The 19,919-nt window shown below is 48.3% G+C and overlaps 1 protein-coding gene across 3 annotated transcripts in view; it reads left to right on the top strand.

Moving 5' to 3' along the window:
- Positions 1-19,686, top strand: part of TMEM104 (transmembrane protein 104) — a 45,353-nt gene extending 25,667 nt beyond the window's left edge. For all 3 annotated transcript variants that reach the window (XM_072881126.1, XM_072881128.1, XM_072881127.1), the window contains exons 9-10: positions 3,175-3,268; positions 15,989-19,686. In XM_072881126.1, the coding sequence (XP_072737227.1) occupies positions 3,175-3,268; positions 15,989-16,749 (855 nt within the window). In that variant the 3' untranslated portion in view covers positions 16,750-19,686. The remainder of the gene's footprint in view (positions 1-3,174; positions 3,269-15,988) is intronic.
- The last annotated feature ends 233 nt before the right edge of the window (positions 19,687-19,919 follow it).

Genomic DNA, 19,919 nt, shown 5'->3' on the forward strand with positions numbered 1-19,919 from the left:
ACTGGTGCAGTTTTCTATGTAGGTTTTGGATTGTTTGAATAGTACATGTAATCATGGAATCATAGAATCATTTAGGTTGGAAAATACCTTTAAGATCAAGTCCAACAGTAAATTATATCCCTCTGGGGGAGACTTGAGCTTGGAGAATGTCAGGTGGAAAGTTTGGGTATATGTCTGAGGTGCTTCTTCAGGCTTACTTTTTCCTTAGGGAGAAGTTATGAAACTAATTAACTTTATGGGTCGGAAGAGCATTTAGGTGTCTGGCACAGTGAGGTAGAGAAAGTAGACATCCTCCTTCTAAGCATCATGGTCTCTTCTGATCCTTTTGGGGATGTGTTTTTAAATAGGCTTCCTGGCCTTGGGACTCTTCTGAGGGTTGATGATGAGATTAGCTCTGATCCAGGGACTGAGTCCTTGCCCCTCGTGTCCTGGTTATTGGTGAGGAACTGATCCCTCTTTCCTGACCTGTGCTGAATCCTGTGGAGCTGTACACAATTTCATTCTGAAGTGATGTTAATCTGGCTGTTTAATGTCCTCTTCTGCCCGGCCTTTCTCCTCTTGAACAGTCCAGTGTGCACTGTGGCTTCCCTTCCTAAAAGTGGTTGGCACAAATCTCTGCAAAGCAGGGCAACCTCATCTCATTCCAGGCCTTAGCATCATTTGTATTGATCTGTGGATATCCATCTTGGTTCACTAATGGGCGTCAAGTGGAAAAGGTAATTCATTTCTATTGGATTTGAATTAATCTCTCACCTGGTTCCTTTGGACCAGCTCCAGGATCTTGTTAAGAACAGAAGACACTGATCATCTTAAAGAATGGCAGGGGAATCCAACCATTCAGGCACAACGACTTGTATCTCTTCCCCATGAGTTGAGCAGTAAAGCCCATAGAGGAGGGGGAGAGTTGAAAGAGTTGCTCAATGGATTTAGTTGTTTAAGATGCCTTGAGCACTGGAGAGTAACTGCAGAAAGTGGAGTGTAACATCCAGGGGAATTCTTTATGCTTCATTAGCACTTGTTGGGGAGCACATAGGAGACCCAGGTTCTTCCAGCACCTAAAGATGCTGTTGATGCTTTTCAGCAACTGAGCCCCAAATCTACCTTAACGCAGCTCTTTCCTCAGTGCTTAAGACAAAGCTAGGTTTCAGACCCAGCTGCTTTGGTGCTCAGCAATCTTGTGTCAATCCTTGCCATGGTTTGAGGTGCTGTTTTGCCAATTGGTTCTGGTGCATTCTGATTTGCAGAAGACATCTATTCCTTAGTTATCACCATCCTTTGTCCATCTCTCTTTGTTTCAGCTCTTTCTGATGCATGAGCTTTTAACATGATTTGAAGGGAGGCTGTGTTGAGCAGTGTGTGTGTTGGGAGGGGAGGTTGAAAGATGTTAGTCAAAAACTTGAGAATAATTTCCAGTAAGAGAGTTGCTGTCTACTTGGTTCACTCTGGGTCCTTGGCCTACATCTCTCTTTAGACTAAAGTTTATTTAGTCCTTTGGGGTTTGTGCACTATCCTAGGATGGAGTGGCAGTCTGTGGAGGGCAGGAGAGGGTGGAAAGAAAGTGGAGTTAAGCTTGAAAAGGAACAAGAAAGGAACAACAGGGAGAAGATTAAAAAAAGACTTGTGACTGGCTGGTTTGCTTCTGTGTTAAAACTGAAAGTGTCTTCACTATTAAGGCTGGTTTAGCTCTTAGTCTTGCCAGTTATGCCTGTGTTGTTGTATTCTGTGTGATTTTCAGTGTTTTCTCCAAGGATCCTCAATTGCTTCACAAATCTGAATTCTGCGCATGCTTTCTGTGCCCCCCTTTTTTTTTTCTCCAAGCATTAAAAACAAGACTTGGTGTAAATTATGGCCTCAGGTCAGAATATGTCTTGACCGAGTGACGTGTGAAACCAAGGGTTCTTTCCTCTGGTCCCCTTCTGGGTTTACTTTGGTCGTCTGAGAATACTTGTGATGCAAGCTGTTTCAAATTTGCCTTGCAGATATTCTGAAACGTCTCAAAAAAGGTTTCTTGGGGTTGTACTAGGCTTAAAATAGCTTGGATTCATTTCTGTCACTGACTCTGTTGGGGTTGACAGAGACCTTGAGGCTCCACAGCCTGCCCTTTTGAGTCCCAGTTCTTCCCTTCTGGTGACACCTTTTTTCGGAGCCGCTTTAAGAAGTCATGGAAAAGAGCAATGTGTAAATATTAATGCTGAGTATTTGTCTTTAAAAATCCCTTTGGGATGCTCAATAAATCTGTGCCGTGTATGCTTCGGCTTTCTAGATACTGCTTGCTTACAGCTTTTGGACCTGTTAGTATATCGCTAGCCCATGCCATCCCATGGATCACGGGCAGGGCTGTCTTCTGTAACACCCATTTTGTCTCCCTGTCACAAGTAGCTTCTCTCAGTTCACGTTCAGAACTTGATCAAGGTTTGTTGTCTTCCTGCAGTAAAGCCTTTCCTTTTTTCTGTCTGGAGTAGGTAGGGCTCTGAGTGCTCAGTGTGTCTCAATATACAACTAAGAGGGCAGTGAAGAAAGATCTCTCCTCACGGACAGTGTCTTTAATTTCCACACTGAATAAAGTTCATTCTTATGAGTATCTCTTTGATTTCCCCCCCCCAACTTTGCACAGCTTTTCAGCTTCCAAGTCAAGAGCTTAACTGTTACGCTATAAGCTTCCTGCTGTAAAACAAGCAACTTAAAGCGTGGGGAAAAAAATGTTCCGGGCAGACCTGGCTCCATTGCCATTCAGCCTGGGACACCCTGAAGCTACCCCATCAACGTTAATGCGAGCAGACTGGTCATGGCTATTGCTATCCAGACCTAAACTGAGCATGTACCCGGACAAAGAGGGCACAGTTTAATATTTAATGTTCCATAAGGCTGCACTGAGAGCTCTTACTGAAATGTGTCAGTAAAGACATGCTGTAGCAGTGATAGCAAGCGGCTGAGAGCCAAGAGGATCCTGTGCTCTACTTCTGCCCAAGGCATGTTCTCTGATACCAAGCAGCTTGCTTGACCCCCTGTGTCTCAGCCAACCTAGCTGTAAAATTAAGCAACAAAGAAAGCTCCATGACAAACAGACGTGTCTGGAGGTGAACTTTCAAGGCGAGCTTTGCTTTACTGATAAATTTGTCATAGTAGCAGAATTTCTGGGTTTTAAACTAACGTATGTTTTTATTGTCCTTCCAGGCAGCATTCACTCTCCTCCTGGGTCCTTTCACCTTCTTCAATGTGCAGAAGACCAAGTATCTTCAAATCATGACATCCCTCATGAGATGGATAGGTGAGTCTTGGCAGAGTCTTGGCCACCTCCTTACCATAGATGGAACCTAAGTCATGCTACCGATGCTTGCTCCCCCCCTGCCCCCTTCCCCAAAATATTCTTGTTCAGAAGCAAGTGTTTGTCAAAACAATGTCTTTGAGGAGGATTGTTGAGGCCTGATAAATCTTTGAGGAAAAGGATTTTTGTTATAGGATGAAATTTCTGATTAAAACAAAACAAACTGTTCTCAGTCAGACATGAGCTGGTAGATGAAGTCTTAATCTGGTTTGTGTGAGAGGCAGAAGGGATTTGGAAAAGTCTCCTGTGTGGGGGCTAACCGTGATACCCACCAGTTGCTGTTCAGCAGTAAGTTTCTCATTCTCTCAGCATGTGTACAACAGACTTTGAACAATCTTTGTTTTGATCTGAGAACAAAAGGCACTTCTGTCAGACTTTCCACCCTTGGTTTTATCATCTGTTTGCCTTTTTTTTTTTTTTTTTCTTACTGGGCCTTGCTTTAGCATAGGATGTGCTGCATTGGAAACCCCCAAACCAATGTGTGTTGTCCTTGGGGAAACCCCGCTCTTGTGAGTTCTCTCCAAAATCTTACTGCCAAGAACTTCTGGGAAGACAGATAATTCCCTTAAGGAAAATAAGACTTCACTACTTTTTTTTTTGCAGTGCCTTTGTCATCCAAAGATGCAGCTGCCTCACATCTGGGTTGTCTGTGTACATGACCTTAAAGGCTGAGAGGGGGAGTGTGTGTTATGGATGCTTATGTTGAGGTTTGTCTTGTTTTGTGTAACCTAGACAGAGTAACTGATATTCAGGGCTAACAGAGAGGGTGTTACAGCAGCATTTCTGCAGGTTAACAGTGTCCTGGCTCATGGGTCCAGACCATTCAAGCACAGAATTAGCTCTGTTTATACCTGTTGTTGACCTGGAATAGGAAGAAAAGCTGATTCTCAGATTATTTCCCACCACGCAGACACACTTGACCTGACTTCAGTTGTGTATCGTCCCTCTTCTGTGAGTTCAAAGGCTTGTGATCCTGTTTGGAAGTGGCTGGCAGTCACTGCGGAGGAATAGAGATCCTCTGTTCTAGAGAACATCTGAGATGGGGTTAAGCAGCCATCACCCAGGAAAATTAGGTTGGATTTTAAGCCCTCAGCTCTCAGATGCTGAACAGCTTGAGTTAACGAATCCTGACCTCGGATGGTGTGAAAATCCTAAATGTCTGTTTTTTCCCCTTTTATTGTCTGAGCACATGAAAGGTTTGAAAGCTCCCATGTTCTTCAGAGAAAGAGGTTATCTCATTAAGGGGTATTAAAGGAAGTTGTGTTTTTGTCTTTTTGATTTTTTTTTTTTAAAAGAGTAATCTCTGCTCAGCTCACTGGCCTGTTTCTAATCACCCTGCCTCCTCTTTCCTGGTAAAGACATCAGTCAGACCTCATCCTGTCTCTGTGACAACCTGACACCTGCCTGATCTGCTATTGGTTTCCCTTTAGCTGGCTCCTTCCAGTATGAGGATTGCTAAACCTTGGTATAAAGGCAGAACTGCTTCTCTCTTTCATCGCTTGATGGAGAGGGACAAAGGCAGTGTTTGGAGAAGTGTAGGGGAAACTCATGCTTTAGCCTGATTGATTCCTGCGTCAGCACGCTGGGGAACAGCTGCCCCAGATAATGATATTTAATGACCCTGACAGCACCTCAGTGGCTACTTAGAGCAACGGATTCCATATGTGTACAATGAGGGATAGGTTTATTAGGAAAGACAATTTATCAAACAGCCATGTGATGCAGGGAACAGAGGAGAGCTCTTGCTGCAGATTCCAGGATAAGGATGGATCCCATACTGTTTAGATTTATCAAGCTGGCTTCTCTCATGTCCTCACATCACTGCTGTCCCCTCCTCCAAAAGCAGGGCTGTGAGTTAAACATGGGTTGGTCTTTTGTTGGTGCTTAGAGAGCTTAGATCCTAAAGAATGGTCTTGGCTGGTGTTTTGCGGTCTCCTGAATTTGTCCTGCCTGAATGCCAATGGCCAGATGTGGACTCCTGTCCTGCTATAATCTGTGCCTTTTCTTCATCTTCCTTTAGTTGGTTTTAGCCACGTGGTGCTGAAGGTGCTTCCCCTTCTGCCAAGCACTCTGACTGGCAGAGCTGAACACTGGAGCTGCCAGCCGACCTGTTTGTTTTGATGCGTAAAAACTTCCCACACGGACAGTGGCTTATTCAGCTTAACTGTGCCCACTGGCCTGATGTGGATGGGAAGCTAACCCATGCTTTGCATCGTGATTTGAAAAAATCAAGCCTATTTGAGCTGGGAGGCTAGTACAGGCTTTGCAGTGCACGTACTGCAGGACCCACTGTACACTCTTTTCCTCAGCCTGGTGAAAAGCCCCTGGATTTTGGAGCAGCAGTGTCTGATGTAAGGCTGCACTGCCCCAGGTGTACTGGCAATTCAGATGACAGTGGCTGAGAGGATAGTTCTTGGCAGCAGGGAGAGCTAGCTGTGTGTGAAGGTCATTTCTGCTGGTGTTTGTAATAGTGTCAGCCTTGCCTTTGAAAGTTGCTTTCCCTCTTTCTCCTGATCTAAGTGATAATCAAATGTCACTAGCCTCTTTCCAGAGCCTTGTGCTCATCGCAAGCAGCACATCAGCTAACAAAGCCTACAGCGGTCTCCTTCCACACCTCATGGATAAGAAAAATTTCATTCTGTGTCTGAAAAATGCAGTCTTAAACACTGGAACCTGAACTGGAAATTAAAAATGGGCCAATTTGAAGAATATGGGGATGTGGCAGGGATCAGCCCTTCATCTGGCTGTGTTTCTCCTCCCAGGGTAAGGGACTAGCCAGGACAGGCACCTCTGAAGTCTCTAAAATGAGAAAGTTGAAGGAGGAGCTTGCAAGCCTGAGTGCCATACTGCTAGAGAGCCCAGACAGAGGGACTCTTGTTGTCTGGGCCTGCTGAACATGGAGAGCTCATCTGGAAACAAGGCTGGCATGGTGAGGCGTTTCCTTGTCAGGACTGATAGGAGCACAGAGAGTGGATCTGCTTCTCCAGGTGGAGTAGGGCTGATGGCAGAGAGGGGGCTTCCAGAGCCATCGAGCTGTTGGCAGTCTTCTGAAGAGTAACGGCTTACATACTTGGCTGCAAAACTGATTGCCACCTCGTGTGGGTGAGTGCCAATGGTTAAATTCAGTGCAGCAGTCAGTGCTTGAACTGCTGGCCTTATCCATGCTTAGAGATCTCTGTTCTCACGGAGCTGGCGGGTGTGTAAGGGTTTGCCTACACAAGCTCTCATGCCTTTCCCAACTGTAAAAGCTCCTCAGGCTGCTTTGTCAGCCCTGTCCTACTCGTGCCCAAACTGTCTTGGGAGGCAGAGGCACCCTAAGGGGTGTCACAGGGAGCCTGTCATCTGTGCTTCCCTGGAGAAAGGGCTAGTTGGGAAAAATCACTTGTCCTAAACCCTGGTAATGGTGCTTAAAGTGAAGCCTTGATTTGAGTTAGGGGTAAAACCTTGCTGGCTTGCCCAGCTCTTGAGCAAGGATACTAAGAGCAGAGACGGGACCCAGGCTGGTTGACCAGGTAAGTATGACTTGTCTCCTTGGGGTAGGGAGGGTTCCTTCCACAAACTGCAACTCCTTCCTTCCTTTCAGCTCCCTTCCACCTCAGCCTTTCAAGTGTGGAGCTGTTATTAGCCCAGGTCCTTTACCAGTTTTGGAGCCTGCTTCCAGGTCTTTTACAAGGTTCTTGGAACAGGATGTCTCCTGCAGAAGACTAAACCAACTAAGCCACCAATAAATTAGAGCTGTTGGTAGTTTCAATTCTGCTGTTTGGACTTCAGGCTCTTTTCCTGAAGGGTTTAAATCTGTGGTGGTGATGGATTGCTCCCTAAAGAGACTTGAATATCTAGCTGGTTTTTTTCCCCTTCCTTTCTTCAATCCTGATCAAGTGGGTGGTGTTAGGGGTGAGCTGCTGGATGGCACGGCACAGCAAAAGGGACTAAGCCAGGCAAGTCTGATGCACCTCTCAAAGCTGAGGGGACACAGCTCGCTGGGGCACAGCCCTACCTCTTTATTATTGGATAATATTGGATAATAAGTGTCTAGCAGCATCATGGGAAAGGATACGGCTTAGGAAAGATAACAAAAGGACAGGGCTTGCTGGAGCTCAGCAGCAAACACTGGGCTATTTTGTATTAAGTGGATAACCCAATTAATTGCAGCCTGTTACAGCCTGAGATGCCCAGCTCTACAGGTGAGGACTTTTGGCTTTAAAGACATTGGTAGCATGATTATTGCTGCTGTTATTGAAGAGTCTCTGACCAATGTTCCCAGACAGCTCCCATGTGGGATATTTGCTCTATGTGCTGTTCTTGATGCTGTATTGTAGTTATTAGAAAGTATTGTATTTTAATAAAGAGACACTTTATAGAGGAATAAACTTCTAGGTTTGGTTGCTGCAGGCTCAGTTCTCTCTTCCTGTAGCACTGTCAGATCGTACCACATCCATTCAAGTAACTGCAGCCCTTGAGGCAGATCACTCCCAGCCCTGCCCAAACTATGATCTCACAATTATTTGCCCAGAAATAAAATCTCTCCCCTAGCTCTTTCCCCTGGCCAGTAAGATGGAGGGAAAAAGGACAAGAATAGCCAGGAAATGTGTGTTAAGTCCCCCCTTTTTTTTTTTCCTTCTCCCCCATTCCCCCCTGTCCTGTCCCCCTATCCTGTCCCCTTCCAGGGTACTTGGTAGAAGGCTTCTAGGCAAGAAACTAGGAAAGGGCTCTCCAAAGCATGCTGGTGAGGCTGACTTTCCTTATCTGTTCATTTCTCTGATACTTCTGCTTCTTTCACCAGAATCCTGCTCTTTACAGGACTCCTGAGCACTTCTCTGCAGAGAACTGGTCTCAGACCATCTCACTTAGTGAGCAGGTTTCAGCTGCTGTAGTAACTGTCGCTGCCATCCTTAGCAGGCTTAACCAGCCATGCTGGAGTTGATTCCATGCAGAAACCCAGAGTCACTCTGCTACGTTCTTTCAGCTGCAGCGACTGAGAATTATAGGAGGGGGTGACAATTATCTGAAGTCCTGTGTTTCCAGTCTCCTGCAGAGAGATTAGTCTGCCAGTGTCCACAGTCCTCAAGGTGGCCTCTTTTCTGCATCAAAATCAGAGCTTTCTGCAAACACCTTAAGGAGGGACCAGTTCAATCTCTGCCCCTTTCCTTTCACAGAGCAGGGCATACAGGAATGGCAAGGAAGAGGGAATTAGACTGTAAATCAGGACACTGTTGCATGCTCATTCTGACAAGCTTCTTCAACGAAGTTACTTCATGTTCTTGCATCCCTTTTGGAGCAGAGGAAACTGCTGCCAGAGCCCAGGGTAAATAATTCACTAAGAGAAGTGAATATATTTATGAAGAGTTAGTTAAAAGGCTGTGCTTCTGTCATGCCTACTTTCAGAGTTGTCGGCTGAGGAGCTCATTTCAGTGCTGTTTGTGGGGGGCAGTGGGGTGAAGCAGTGCCTGTGTGAGTGAAAGAGCCTTGTTAGCTTCAGATGCAGATGGAGAGTGACATGCGGTGCTGGACGGCACCACTGAGATCCTGCCTGAGGAGTTGACGTTCCTGAAAAGAGCGCTTTATCCAGGCAGCAAGAGACAAACTGATGGGTCTGAGAGCTGGAGAAGGAGAGCTGAAAATGTAAGGACACATTCAGCCCTGCAAAAGGGTCCAGATGATAGTGCCCACACAGGTTTTCAGAGTGAGTGTGTGGCATGCAAAGCTGCTCTCTGTTCAGAGTGTGTGTTGTTCGAACAAGATAAAAACTTTGCTGGCTAGGGCCCAAAGCAGGATGGGGAAGGTGTGGCTAGGGCTGCAGAGCACCTGGTTTTCATGGGACATGGGCGCTTTGCACCCAGCACTTTCCAAAGCATGCACAGCCCTAGCTGAGGCTCATGGTGACACCAAAGTGTGTGTTACTCCCTTTTCACAGAAGAGTAAATTCTCACATGGAGAGAGAAGTGACTGTCAAAGCTAATAGACCAAGTCAACAGCAGAGCACAGAGCCGAGTCCTGGTTGCAGAGGCTTTATGGTGCTTCTGCCAAAGGTGACCGGAGGAGAGAGCACAATAAACTACACGGGTAATTTTCCACCAGAAGCAAACAAGCCTCGCTGGCTGCTCTTTCCTTCCCATATGTTGAGATAAAGCATCCGTGATAAACACTAGAGTGCAGAGCTGTTTTTCTCCCTGTGAACTGTTACTGATGTGCAGATGTCTGTGGAGACCAGCTGATGTGGGCTGAGAGGGGGTAGCTCCACCGGTTTCACAGCAGGAGTTGTTACCATGGTAGGGGAGGCTGCTTGTAAATTTTGGTTATCGAGTAGCAAACCATGCCCCAGATGATGAAGAAAAGCAGGGAAATTATGCTTTACAGCAGAGAAGCCCTGCTGAACTGCTTTTGACAATAAAAAAGTCCTGGTGGTACTTTATTAAAAAGTTTCCCTTTGTGAACAAGATGGGCTCTGCCTGGCCTGAGGCCAGGACCGCAGTAGTGTCTGAGATGGTTGCAGCAGGAGAGCTAGCCAAACCTGGCAGAGTGGGTGAGATGGCAGGGGGAGGGAAGGTGCCAGAGAGGCTTTTCCTTGCCTTCCTGGTAAGCTGCATCACGCTTCCGTGATCTTAATGTGCCCAACGTGTGGCTATGCTTCCCCTGCTATATGAGCGACAGTCCCCTGCCACGTAGACCCTGCTGTAGGCTTTGGGACAGGGAGGGTAACACTGTCCCTGCAAGTCCCTACTGTCCATTAGGCAAAGGAGCCACTGTGATGTCCCACAACTTTTGCTCGTACCTTTCTTCTGGGAAGTAATTTCCCTCGTCTTCTCCTACTGACATCTCTCTCCAGAGAACTGCTGTCTTCTATGAACATATCCATCTTGCTTCCCCACAGTCTCTGCACTCATAAATCCTTCATCTTCGTAGAGATGGTGTTTTAGGCTCTGCCATTGCCAAATCTGATCCTTAACTACTCCAGCTACCACATCTGATGGAGCAAACCTGGTTTTCATGTTACCTCTTTACTGTCATTTCATATAGAAACCTCTTCTGAAGGTTGGAGAAATTTATCAGTTGCTGCTCTGGCGTTTACAGAGAGCTGGAGGTCATGAACGAGTGACAGGATATAGCTTCTGCAGGAGAAACTGGGTAAATGAGTTTTCAATTTAAGAATCAGTGTCTTAATTTCAGATACTTTGTTCTGCCAGCATGGTGAACTCCCGCTGTGCTTTAATACTTCAAATCACAGAATTGTATAGGTTGGAAAAGACCTTTAAGATCATTGAGTCCAACTGAAATGCTACAGCATCCATAATGCCTGGCAGTTCCAGAGTTACAGTGGGCTCTTAAACTTGCCCAAAACACTGATGGAAGGCAGCTGGCTCTGAGGGGGGGCACCAGCATCCTAGAAAGACATCAGTAGTGAAGTAGACAACACAAGTGTTGGCTAGGGATGTGGAAGGTAGGACTGTCTTGACATGATGTTGTGCTGTTCAGTATGTACAGAGCAGACGCTCTTGCTTTTATACCCTCTTTCCTGAAAGAGCTGCCTAACATTAAACTGAATGAGATCTGTTCCTCTTTGAGTGGTCTGCTGTGTTTTGGCTTGATGGAGGATCAGGATCAAGGTTAAGGTGGGGAGAGATCTTCCTCCTTCCAAAGAGAATGGGCTCAGGAAGCTCATGAAAACATCCTCGTCTTGGAATCCATCATGCCACCTAATGTATGAAAAGGGAAGCAAGTGGCATGTGTCGTGAAAGGGTGATTCATTATCATTATTTCCTGGCATATTGATTCTCCGCTTCGACAAGAAAGCTCTGTCACACCGTCAGCCGGCGGTGACGGATGGCCCTGCCGCAAACGTGTCAGCAGCGCAACACGGCGTCTGCTTAAACAAATGGCTGTGGGTGAGGGTAGGGGAGCAGCCAGGCATGGGCTGCTCCGCTGATAGCGGGGTGGTGTGGCTGCATGCCACTGCCACTCTGGATCCCTGGAAGGGATGGCCGGCAGGAGCAGTCATGTTCTCGCCAGGCTTTCCTTGTGGAAGGAGGAATGAGAGTAGGGACAGAGTTGGAGAAGATGTGACTCGAGCTGTGGTGAATGGGTGCGCAAGATCATTCTTCCTCCATCTTCACCTTTCTGACTCTTAACATACAGGTAACCTTTGTTCTGTTTTATGTTTGGTCCCTCCCACCCCAGTGAATCTTTTACTTCTCCCTGGTTTGTGGCTGTCTGCCCCCATGCTTTCTAGAGCCAGTAGAACCATCCTTGTTTTAACTAGGACCAATGCTTTGAAGGTCAAAGTTCACTGTTGAACCTGGAAGGCAACATCTGTCTCTGGCCCTCCTTCCTGGGATCACAGAGATGTTATCCAACGTCACAGTTCTGCAAACCCTCACTTCTGAGCTTGCTTCCCCCTTGCCAAGCCACCTCTTTCTGAATTACGTGACAGAGCATCTCTCCTCCCTGTTTCCCAGTGTGGCTCAGTTCAGGATCTTCTCCATTATTTTCCACATAACAATAGAGAGACAGATGTGGGGCACCACGTGAAACATCTCAAAAACTTAGTGTCTTGCCAGGGATGTAAGGAAGGGTTAAGCCAGAAACTCATTCTGAGCATCAGTTCCTCTTCCAGGAACCTACCATGATGGGGGGAAAAACATGTTTCAGCCTTGGCCTCCTCCCCCACCCCCCGCAATAGCCTTTCTGCAGAGGCGAAGCTCATGTACAAGGCAGCATTTTTCATTTACGAAGGTGTTTGCTCTGACTCTGCAAAACAATCCTTAAACTTAGAATGGCTAAATTATCTTCACTGCTTCTCTGCAGCTCTGTTATGCTTCTATCAAAGCTCACAAAAATGTAGTTTTTAATATCCCCAGATTCCCATATTTTCCCCAAAGTGCTCTTATTGGGATGTGTGCTCATCCGTATTCATTCTTCTTCCACCTGCAAGAACCATAGCAGAGCTGCTCTGTCTCCGAATCAACATCTGAGTTGAGCAGGACAGGCAGCAGTAGCTGTCTGCAAGGTCTGCTTTGTCTGAGAAGAGCCAGTTGGTCTGTAGGGGAGGCAGTTGGACAGTGGTGATGAGATTCATCACAACTTTTCCTTTATGGCATACCCCCTCTTTTTCCCCATGGTCTCGCTTAGCATCCTTTTTACTGAAGGATGTCAAACCTCTAGAGGAGAGAAATGAGACACGTAGAACTGTCCTCTGTGCCTTGTTGGCTGCAAAGTCTCCCTGTGGTGTGTGTGTTTGGAGTGGGTCTGACACTGTTGAAAAAATTAGGACAAGCAGAACCCTTGATTGCTTTTTAAGCACTTGTATAAAACAAGGTTTAAAATAAAGTTTTCATGTAACCTACTAACAATCCATGGTAGCATCACTGTCCGCCTCGCTTTGTGATTCTGGGTGCTTTTGGTCATGGTATCTGAAGGTATTTCATCCCTGGAGCATGTTGCTTATACCCTCTGTCCTGTGTGTAGAGGACCAGATCGCAGATCGAGGCTTTTTTTTTATGAACCCATGTCTGGCTTTGCCAGGATCCTTGTGGTGAAGGAACACTGTTGGACAGTTCATGTGGCAACTGTAGGTGACTTGAAATAGTGTAGTGTGACTCTGCCTTCAGCCTGCTGTCCCAGGTAGAGGAGGATGCGAGCAGGAGTTTTGTGTGTGCCTGAGGATCCTGTGCTGCCTCTTGTCTGCTCAAAGCTGCCTGTCAGTCAGAGACTGTCATCTTCTTTTCATCTTGATTTATCATCCAACGTAACTAGGTTTCAGAGTCTCAGTTTTGTGCTTGCCTCCTCCCAGGGACAGGCAGATAAATCTGGCATGCAAATGTTTTAACTCTCCAGTTCCAGGAGTGAGAAACTCTTCTGCCGGAGGGAGTGAGAGAAAACCCAACCGCTGGGGCAGGACTGCTGTTGTCTTCTCTGGGGCCAGAACTGCATAGGAAAGGCTTCCAGTTTACTCAGCACCACCTCTCAAGGATCATGCATCTGCAGAGCACCAGTGCTAGGGCAGGGAGAGCACAGCTTGCGTTGTTGGAAACAGTACCAGTTTAGAACTTGGTATTGGATTATCAGTCCTTGTAACTTGAGCTTTTAATAGGTTTAATTTCTGAAAGAAGTATTTAAGGAAAAACAAAGGTGTCACGAATTCTGCCTTCTTAAGCCGTAGACTTCTATTCATCACTTAGGGAATCCACTGGAAACCTGATCCTTCAGTGCTCCCTACCAGAAAAACATGTGCTGGGGCAGAGGAGAGCCTGTGGGTCTCTAACTGAAGAGATGCTCTGAGGATGGGGTGCAAGCCTGGGGCTTCCCCTGAACTGGTCCTGTTAGCGCTGGTGCAGAACACGGGGTTTTGAGCCAATGGCAAGAGTGAGTTGGGGGATGGAAGCAGTTCACTCTTCTCTCCGCTGAGTAGAGCAGATAGAGATTTATGGTCTCATGTGTAGGGGAAGAGGCGCGAGACTTCTGCGGTTACACCTAGTCCAGATACAGGAACTGCTCAGGATTGGGCCACAGAGGCCAACCACCTCTCCCAAGTGAGAGGGAAAGGAGTGGTCTCAGCATATTTCCAGAGCTGCCTAACCTGGTTTGTCTTGTTGCTCTGGGCACCTTCTCATCTTCCTGGTAGCCTGTGCAAGCCTGGGGAGCGCAGCCGATGTCACATCACCTGGAACACATCTCTCTCAGGCTATCTTGCTCTAGCAGATATGGCTGGCAAGTGTCTCCCCTCTGGGGAGCAATGGGGGAGGCACAATAACTGTACCTGTGTTCACAGAACTCCTCGCTTGCTGGCTTGAGTGAAGGCAAGGGGAACTGCACACCCCCAGAGCAATGAGCTCTTGCTTTCCATAGCCCTCTGCGACTGCTCTTGGGTAAGTAAACAGAGCCCAGCACTCCCAAAGTGGCCTGGCCGTTGTGGTGCCGTGAAGGAATGGATCTGCTGTCATCAGTCCAGTGTTCATGGCGAGCTGTTAGACTTGCCCTGTCACTGGGAAACGAGAGGTTTCCTGAGGCAGCACAAGATGAAATGCAGCGTGTGGCTTGGTAAGAGCTCAGCGTGAAGCTGGTGTTTGCCGCAGGAGGAAAAGGAGGACTGCTGTGAGAGGAGAAACTGGGTTTTGGAGAGTGCTGGGGGTGTGCAGGAGGCAATGTTCAGTTAAGGTTAATCTAGCCTCGCTGGGAACAAAAGAGGCAGCGTTCACTAACTGGTCTGTAACTATCCCTTCTGGACCCGTCCCTGCCAGGGTTTCCCATCTCCAGCCGCCTGTGTCAGGCAGAGCAGTACTGGGCACAGAGCAAGCCAGTGTCCTTGTCACCCCACCGTGAGCCTGCCAGGCTCACAGTGCCGGTGGCCAGCCTCCTATGGGCTTGGCCGCAGGACTGTGCTCTGCTCTGTTTAATTCCTCTGTTATTTTCCTCTGTTAAATTCCTCTTAATTTAATTCCTCTTAATATTTATGACATTCAAAGGTGTCCATAGTAGTAGTGTCAGCACTTTGTTATTTTTTTCATTGCCTGATAATTCACGGCTCTGCTCCGATGCCTCAAACCAGTGCAGGAGACAGCTCTGTGCAAGCCACAGTGGCCCATCCATTGCCAGCACCAGACTGTAAATCTTGCTGCTTGCTGCCCTGCCAGGCAGGTTTTTTTCCCCTGTTCCTTGTTAACTCCAGCAGCTGATGATCGTCTTTCCCAGGTTGATGTGATTTCTGTGACACCAGAATTAGTTTTCTGCTGGTTTTATGTGCCATGCTAGGAATAACAGTCTAGCAGAAACTGCTTCTGGCTCAAATTTCCACCACTGGAGTAAATAAGGGCATTAGCCCAATCTCCTCAATTCATTTTTGTCCCTAGCAGGTTGCTTTTTGTGATAAGCTTTGTAAAATGTTGTTAGGCTTTTCCCTGACATAAGTGAAGGGTGGACGAGCAGACTTTGTGCCTAGAAGTGATGAATTTTAATAGCAGTCTTTCGGTGCTGCTTTAGTCCCTTCCAGACTGGCTTCTCCACCCTGGGATTAACTACAGACAGCCTGTTCCTCCTGCCCAGGAAATGGCTGGCTAGTTCTTGCTCTATCATGCTTGACAGATCACAGGGACAGGAAAGCTTGGTAGTAGCTGCTGCTCCCATGCATCTGCCTGTGTACATAGGTGAGGTCTTGGAAACATCAGTCCACTTGCAAATGTGTAGGAATATTACTGGGGTTGACTGCAGCCAGGTTTAATTTTTTCTTCCTTTAGAGGTCAAAGCTCAAGTCATCTCTAAGCCATGTCTAAATGGTGATATTTAGCCAAGGTGCATGGCAGAAGCATCCATGGACTGAGACCCTTGAGGGCGATGGGCTCAGCCAGCCGTGTTAGCGTTACACTTCTGAAGGGCCCAGAGCAGCCGTTTGCTATGGGGGGTGGGAGGGTGAGTCCCTGCAGGAGGGAGACTGGAGGGAGATGCCTGCCAAAGGCAGGCCTGAGCCCACTCCCTTATCTGCTGACTGGCACTGAAAGCAAGTCATGATTAATTCCTGTGCACCTTGCCTTTGATGTCCCACCTTCTCCAGAGATAAGGAGATGCTCTTGTGGCGCAGGGGAGAGAGCTGGTGCCAAGACTGCTGGTGCCGATGGGAGGAGGGTCGTGGGGAGCGCAGACCTGGGCTTGACCTGAAACCTTCTCTCTCTCCAGCTTTCATCCTCATGATTATTCTGGCCCTCATCCGCATCAGCAGAGGCCAAGCTGAAGGTCACCCGTCCATGGCCCAGCTGTCAGGCATCCGCAATCTCTTTGGGGTGTGCGTCTACTCCTTCATGTGCCAGCACTCCCTGCCATCCCTCATCACGCCCATCTCCAAGAAGAAGCATGTCAACAAGCTCGTGCTGCTCGATTACATCCTGATCCTGGCTTTCTACAGCCTCCTGTCCTTCACTGCCATTTACTGCTTCCGCAACGACACCCTCATGGACATGTACACACTCAACTTCACCAACTGCAAGATCATCAACGTTGCCTTTATTCGTTACTTCCTGGGCCTGTTCCCTGTCTTCACCATCAGCACCAACTTCCCCATCATTGCAGTGACCCTGCGCAACAACTGGAAGACCCTTTTCCACAGAGAAGGGGGGACCTACCCATGGGTGGTGGATAGGATTGTCTTTCCTGCCATCACGCTGATTCCCCCAGTGCTGGTGGCTTTCTGCACCCACGATCTGGAGTCCTTGGTGGGCATCACAGGAGCCTATGCTGGGAACGGGATCCAGTATCTCATTCCGGCTTTCCTTGCATACTGCAGTCGGAAGGACACTCAGCTGGTCTTCGGCAGCGGGACAGTTAACAAGCACCTCTCCCCTTTCCGGCATACCTTCTGGATTGTGTTTGTGCTCATATGGGGCTTTTCTTGCTTTGTGTTTGTGACTGCAAACATTGTCCTGAGCGAGTCAAAACTCTGATGTCGGGGTAGCAGCACGCTCCCTCCTGGGCTCCAGAGACTTCAGCATTTCAGCTCCCCCTCTGGGACTGTGGAGCGGGGGAGAGGCAGAAGTGGCACAAGTTAGACCCCATTTTGGGTGTGGATGGAGTGGACTCAGCCTTGTTACAATCCTGGTTCTCAGACCCGCTATACAAAGCCCTGGGGCTGAGCCCTTGGCAGCCTGCACGATTAACCAGTGTCCAGCCATTTCTGCCTTCAGCTCTGTTGGAGCATCACTTTCTCCGTCCCTACAGTGGCTCTCCGTGTGCTGCAGGTCTCAGCACACAGGAGAGCAGACAGCCTTGGCTGCTCACTACACCAATCGGCTAAAAGTCCCTTCTCCCAAAAGCAGGGATGTGCTGTGCAGAATCTGTCAGGAATTTGGGAGAACTGAGTCTCTTCTTTCTGCTGAGACCCCTTCAGACCAATCTCCTGTGCCAGCTGAGGGAAGAAATTAGGGTGGGAGCAGACCTAATTCAGAAGAAAATAATTTTGTGCTCTGTTACATTTTCTTTTTCTAGAGGCATTAACCTGTTTGTGCACCATGGATTGCCTGGGACCTGGGATCTTGTGCTTAGAGCTGGATTTCTTCAGCCCAGGAGTTCACATTCACACTTCTCATCCTGTTCTCCTGTGCTGTGGAGCCCCAGACAGAGCAATGCCCCTGCGCACGCAGGGATACAGCTTTTTGCCCCTGGAAGGGAAACTGCAGCCTTGCTTCCCTCTGCTCCTGCATGCAGCTCAGTGGCTTCAGCTGGCAGAGCCCTTCTCCCTTTCTCACCTTTGCATGGGGCTGGTGCAACCAGCCAGACCCTGACTCCAGCGGTCAGGATTCGTGTGGGCTGGGGAGGTGCTAATTATCCAGTCCTGACACGCGTGAGGCCTGCAAGAGTTCTGGCTGTGCACGCTGATGCGTTTCCAGCCTCCTGCGCTGGGTAATTAGCCTTGAAACAAGGTGGGTGTTAACTCAAAGGAATGGGCTGGTGCCAGGAGGAAGCGGCAGTGCCCTGGCTCAGCCCTGCCTGCCTGCGGGAGCAGAGCACCCAAGTGCTATGGGGGAGCAAAAACTAAAACCCTGCTGGAACTGGGCTTGAATCCCCCCTTCTCTTTCTGCACAGGGTTAAGGTGGGCTTTGGGCTGGTCCTGCTCAGCTTATCTGAGAACTGGGCTGCGTGTTACCTTAGGCAGCCAGTGCTCGAGGTGAGTCTCTGCTTTTGAGGCTACTGGTGGTCACTATAATACCACACAGTGACAAACAGCACTGGGTCCTGTGCTCTGAGACCCGTGGGCAAAGATCATATGGGTTTTCCTAACAAAAGGAGGAACTTTAAAAGTTTTCACCTGAAATATTTTAACACACCCCCCCCTTATTAAAGCAGGTTCAAAGCCAGGTGCATGTCACTTACGTTAGATCCTCTTGCCCTCTGCACTTGCTGCAGTATTAAGTGTCGCCGCTCACTAAAGCAAGCTTTGAACTGCAGCTCTTTTTAATCAAGCTCTGTTTTCAAGTAGGACTTTCTGGTTTCCATATGACCTGAAGTGTTCCTCCTCGGGGAATATGCAAGTACCTGGAGCTGTATAAAAATACTTCATGGCTTTTAAAGCAAAACCCTGCACCTCTCGAGCCTGAGCACCGCTACTGTGTCCTTGCTGAGCTGCTTGGAGAGGATCCGGGGAGACTATTTGCCTCCTCTCCAGCTTGATCCTAAACAGGCATTGGCAGCCCTTGCTAGTGAGTTCAAACATCCCCAAGTGCTCGGGGGAAGCTGATGTGGCATCTTCAGTGCCAAATTAACAAGTTATTTTACAGGTAGCTGGTGCTGGTGTCTCGTTTTAGGAAGAGGTAGGTTGGAGGGCAAATTCATGGGGCAGCTGAGCTGGGAGCCACTTGCAAGGCAGCTGGGAGCTGGGCAGAGCCTGAGGGAGGAATTTAATGCTGATGGATGAAATGAGCCTTTGGAAAGCTGGAGGGGCTGTGGGGGCTGTTCCTCTGCACAAGTGCACAGGTGTGGGTTTATGGAGGGGGCTGAGGCCTTTCCTACTGCACTGTCTGCCCTAGGCTGCCCGTGCTTTGCGAGGCACTTGGCTCAGCCTCCATCCCTCCAAGTGCCCATTTCAATCTCTTGCCTTCACATTTCATTGCCAGTCAGAGAACAGGGCTGTTCGCTGTTATTTCATCTCCTCTCATTCTCCGTTCCCCTTTTAGGGCTGCCCTTGCTCTCCCTCCCTTCCTGCCCCTATTTCATACAAGGTAGCCTCCCACCTGCCTTGCCTGGGGTGGGAGGGGGGAGGGAGCCCAGCCTGGCACACCCCCTCCTGCCATCTCTTACATTCAAAATGTGCCTTCTCTTCCCTGGCCTGGGTGACCACCTCTCCTTGGCACGGTGTGTGGCAGTGACTTCTAAGGCACCTTACCTCTAAGAGCTGCTTGGATCCAGGTTTTGGCTGCAGTGGCGTGGTGAGGGCTCACATCCTGGCCCCAGCCTTTGCCGTGGTACCTTACTGCGAAGGACTCTGGTCCCCAAGGGGCACGAGTGCTTTCTTAAATAAATAACCACCAATTCCCAGACACCCACTGTCCTTGCATGGCAGCAAAACAAATCTATCCAAGGAATCGGGGTGATTAACGGAAAGAAGCTCTACTGCAGAGAGAACATTTTTCATATAAAACATGCCTTAAAAATTACTGGAGAAAGTGGGAAGGGGAAAGCTCAGCAGAGCCAGCGCTGGCTGGGGGGATGCTGGGTGACCCCAGCTCAGTGTGGGGCAGGAGCTCTCTCCTCTTGCCCATCACAAATGAGTCTGTTTTTTTGCGGTGGTTATCAACACTAACAGTTCATTATTACAGATTCTCGTGTGATGCTTGTCCTGACTGTAATTAGTTTTCAAAAAATGGGATTAAAAACAATAAAATGCACATTATACATCTGGTTTAGTCTGGCTCCTTTTTCTACCCCGTCCCTCTTCTCGTGCATGCACTGAGCAGCTATTCCTGGAGGGGACGGCCGTGACTGATGGGGCTGCAAGGCCAAGGAGAAATGGCAAGCGGAGAGGCTAATGGAGACCCTCACCTCTTCTTCTCTATTAGCCTCCTGCAACTCTGGGTGGTAGCTGCAAACTCAATTGAAACATCTGTACTTTCCCCTTCTC

This window comes from Ciconia boyciana, chromosome 16 (assembly GCF_034638445.1).
Source record: "Ciconia boyciana chromosome 16, ASM3463844v1, whole genome shotgun sequence".
Classification (NCBI taxonomy): Eukaryota; Metazoa; Chordata; class Aves; order Ciconiiformes; family Ciconiidae; genus Ciconia; species Ciconia boyciana.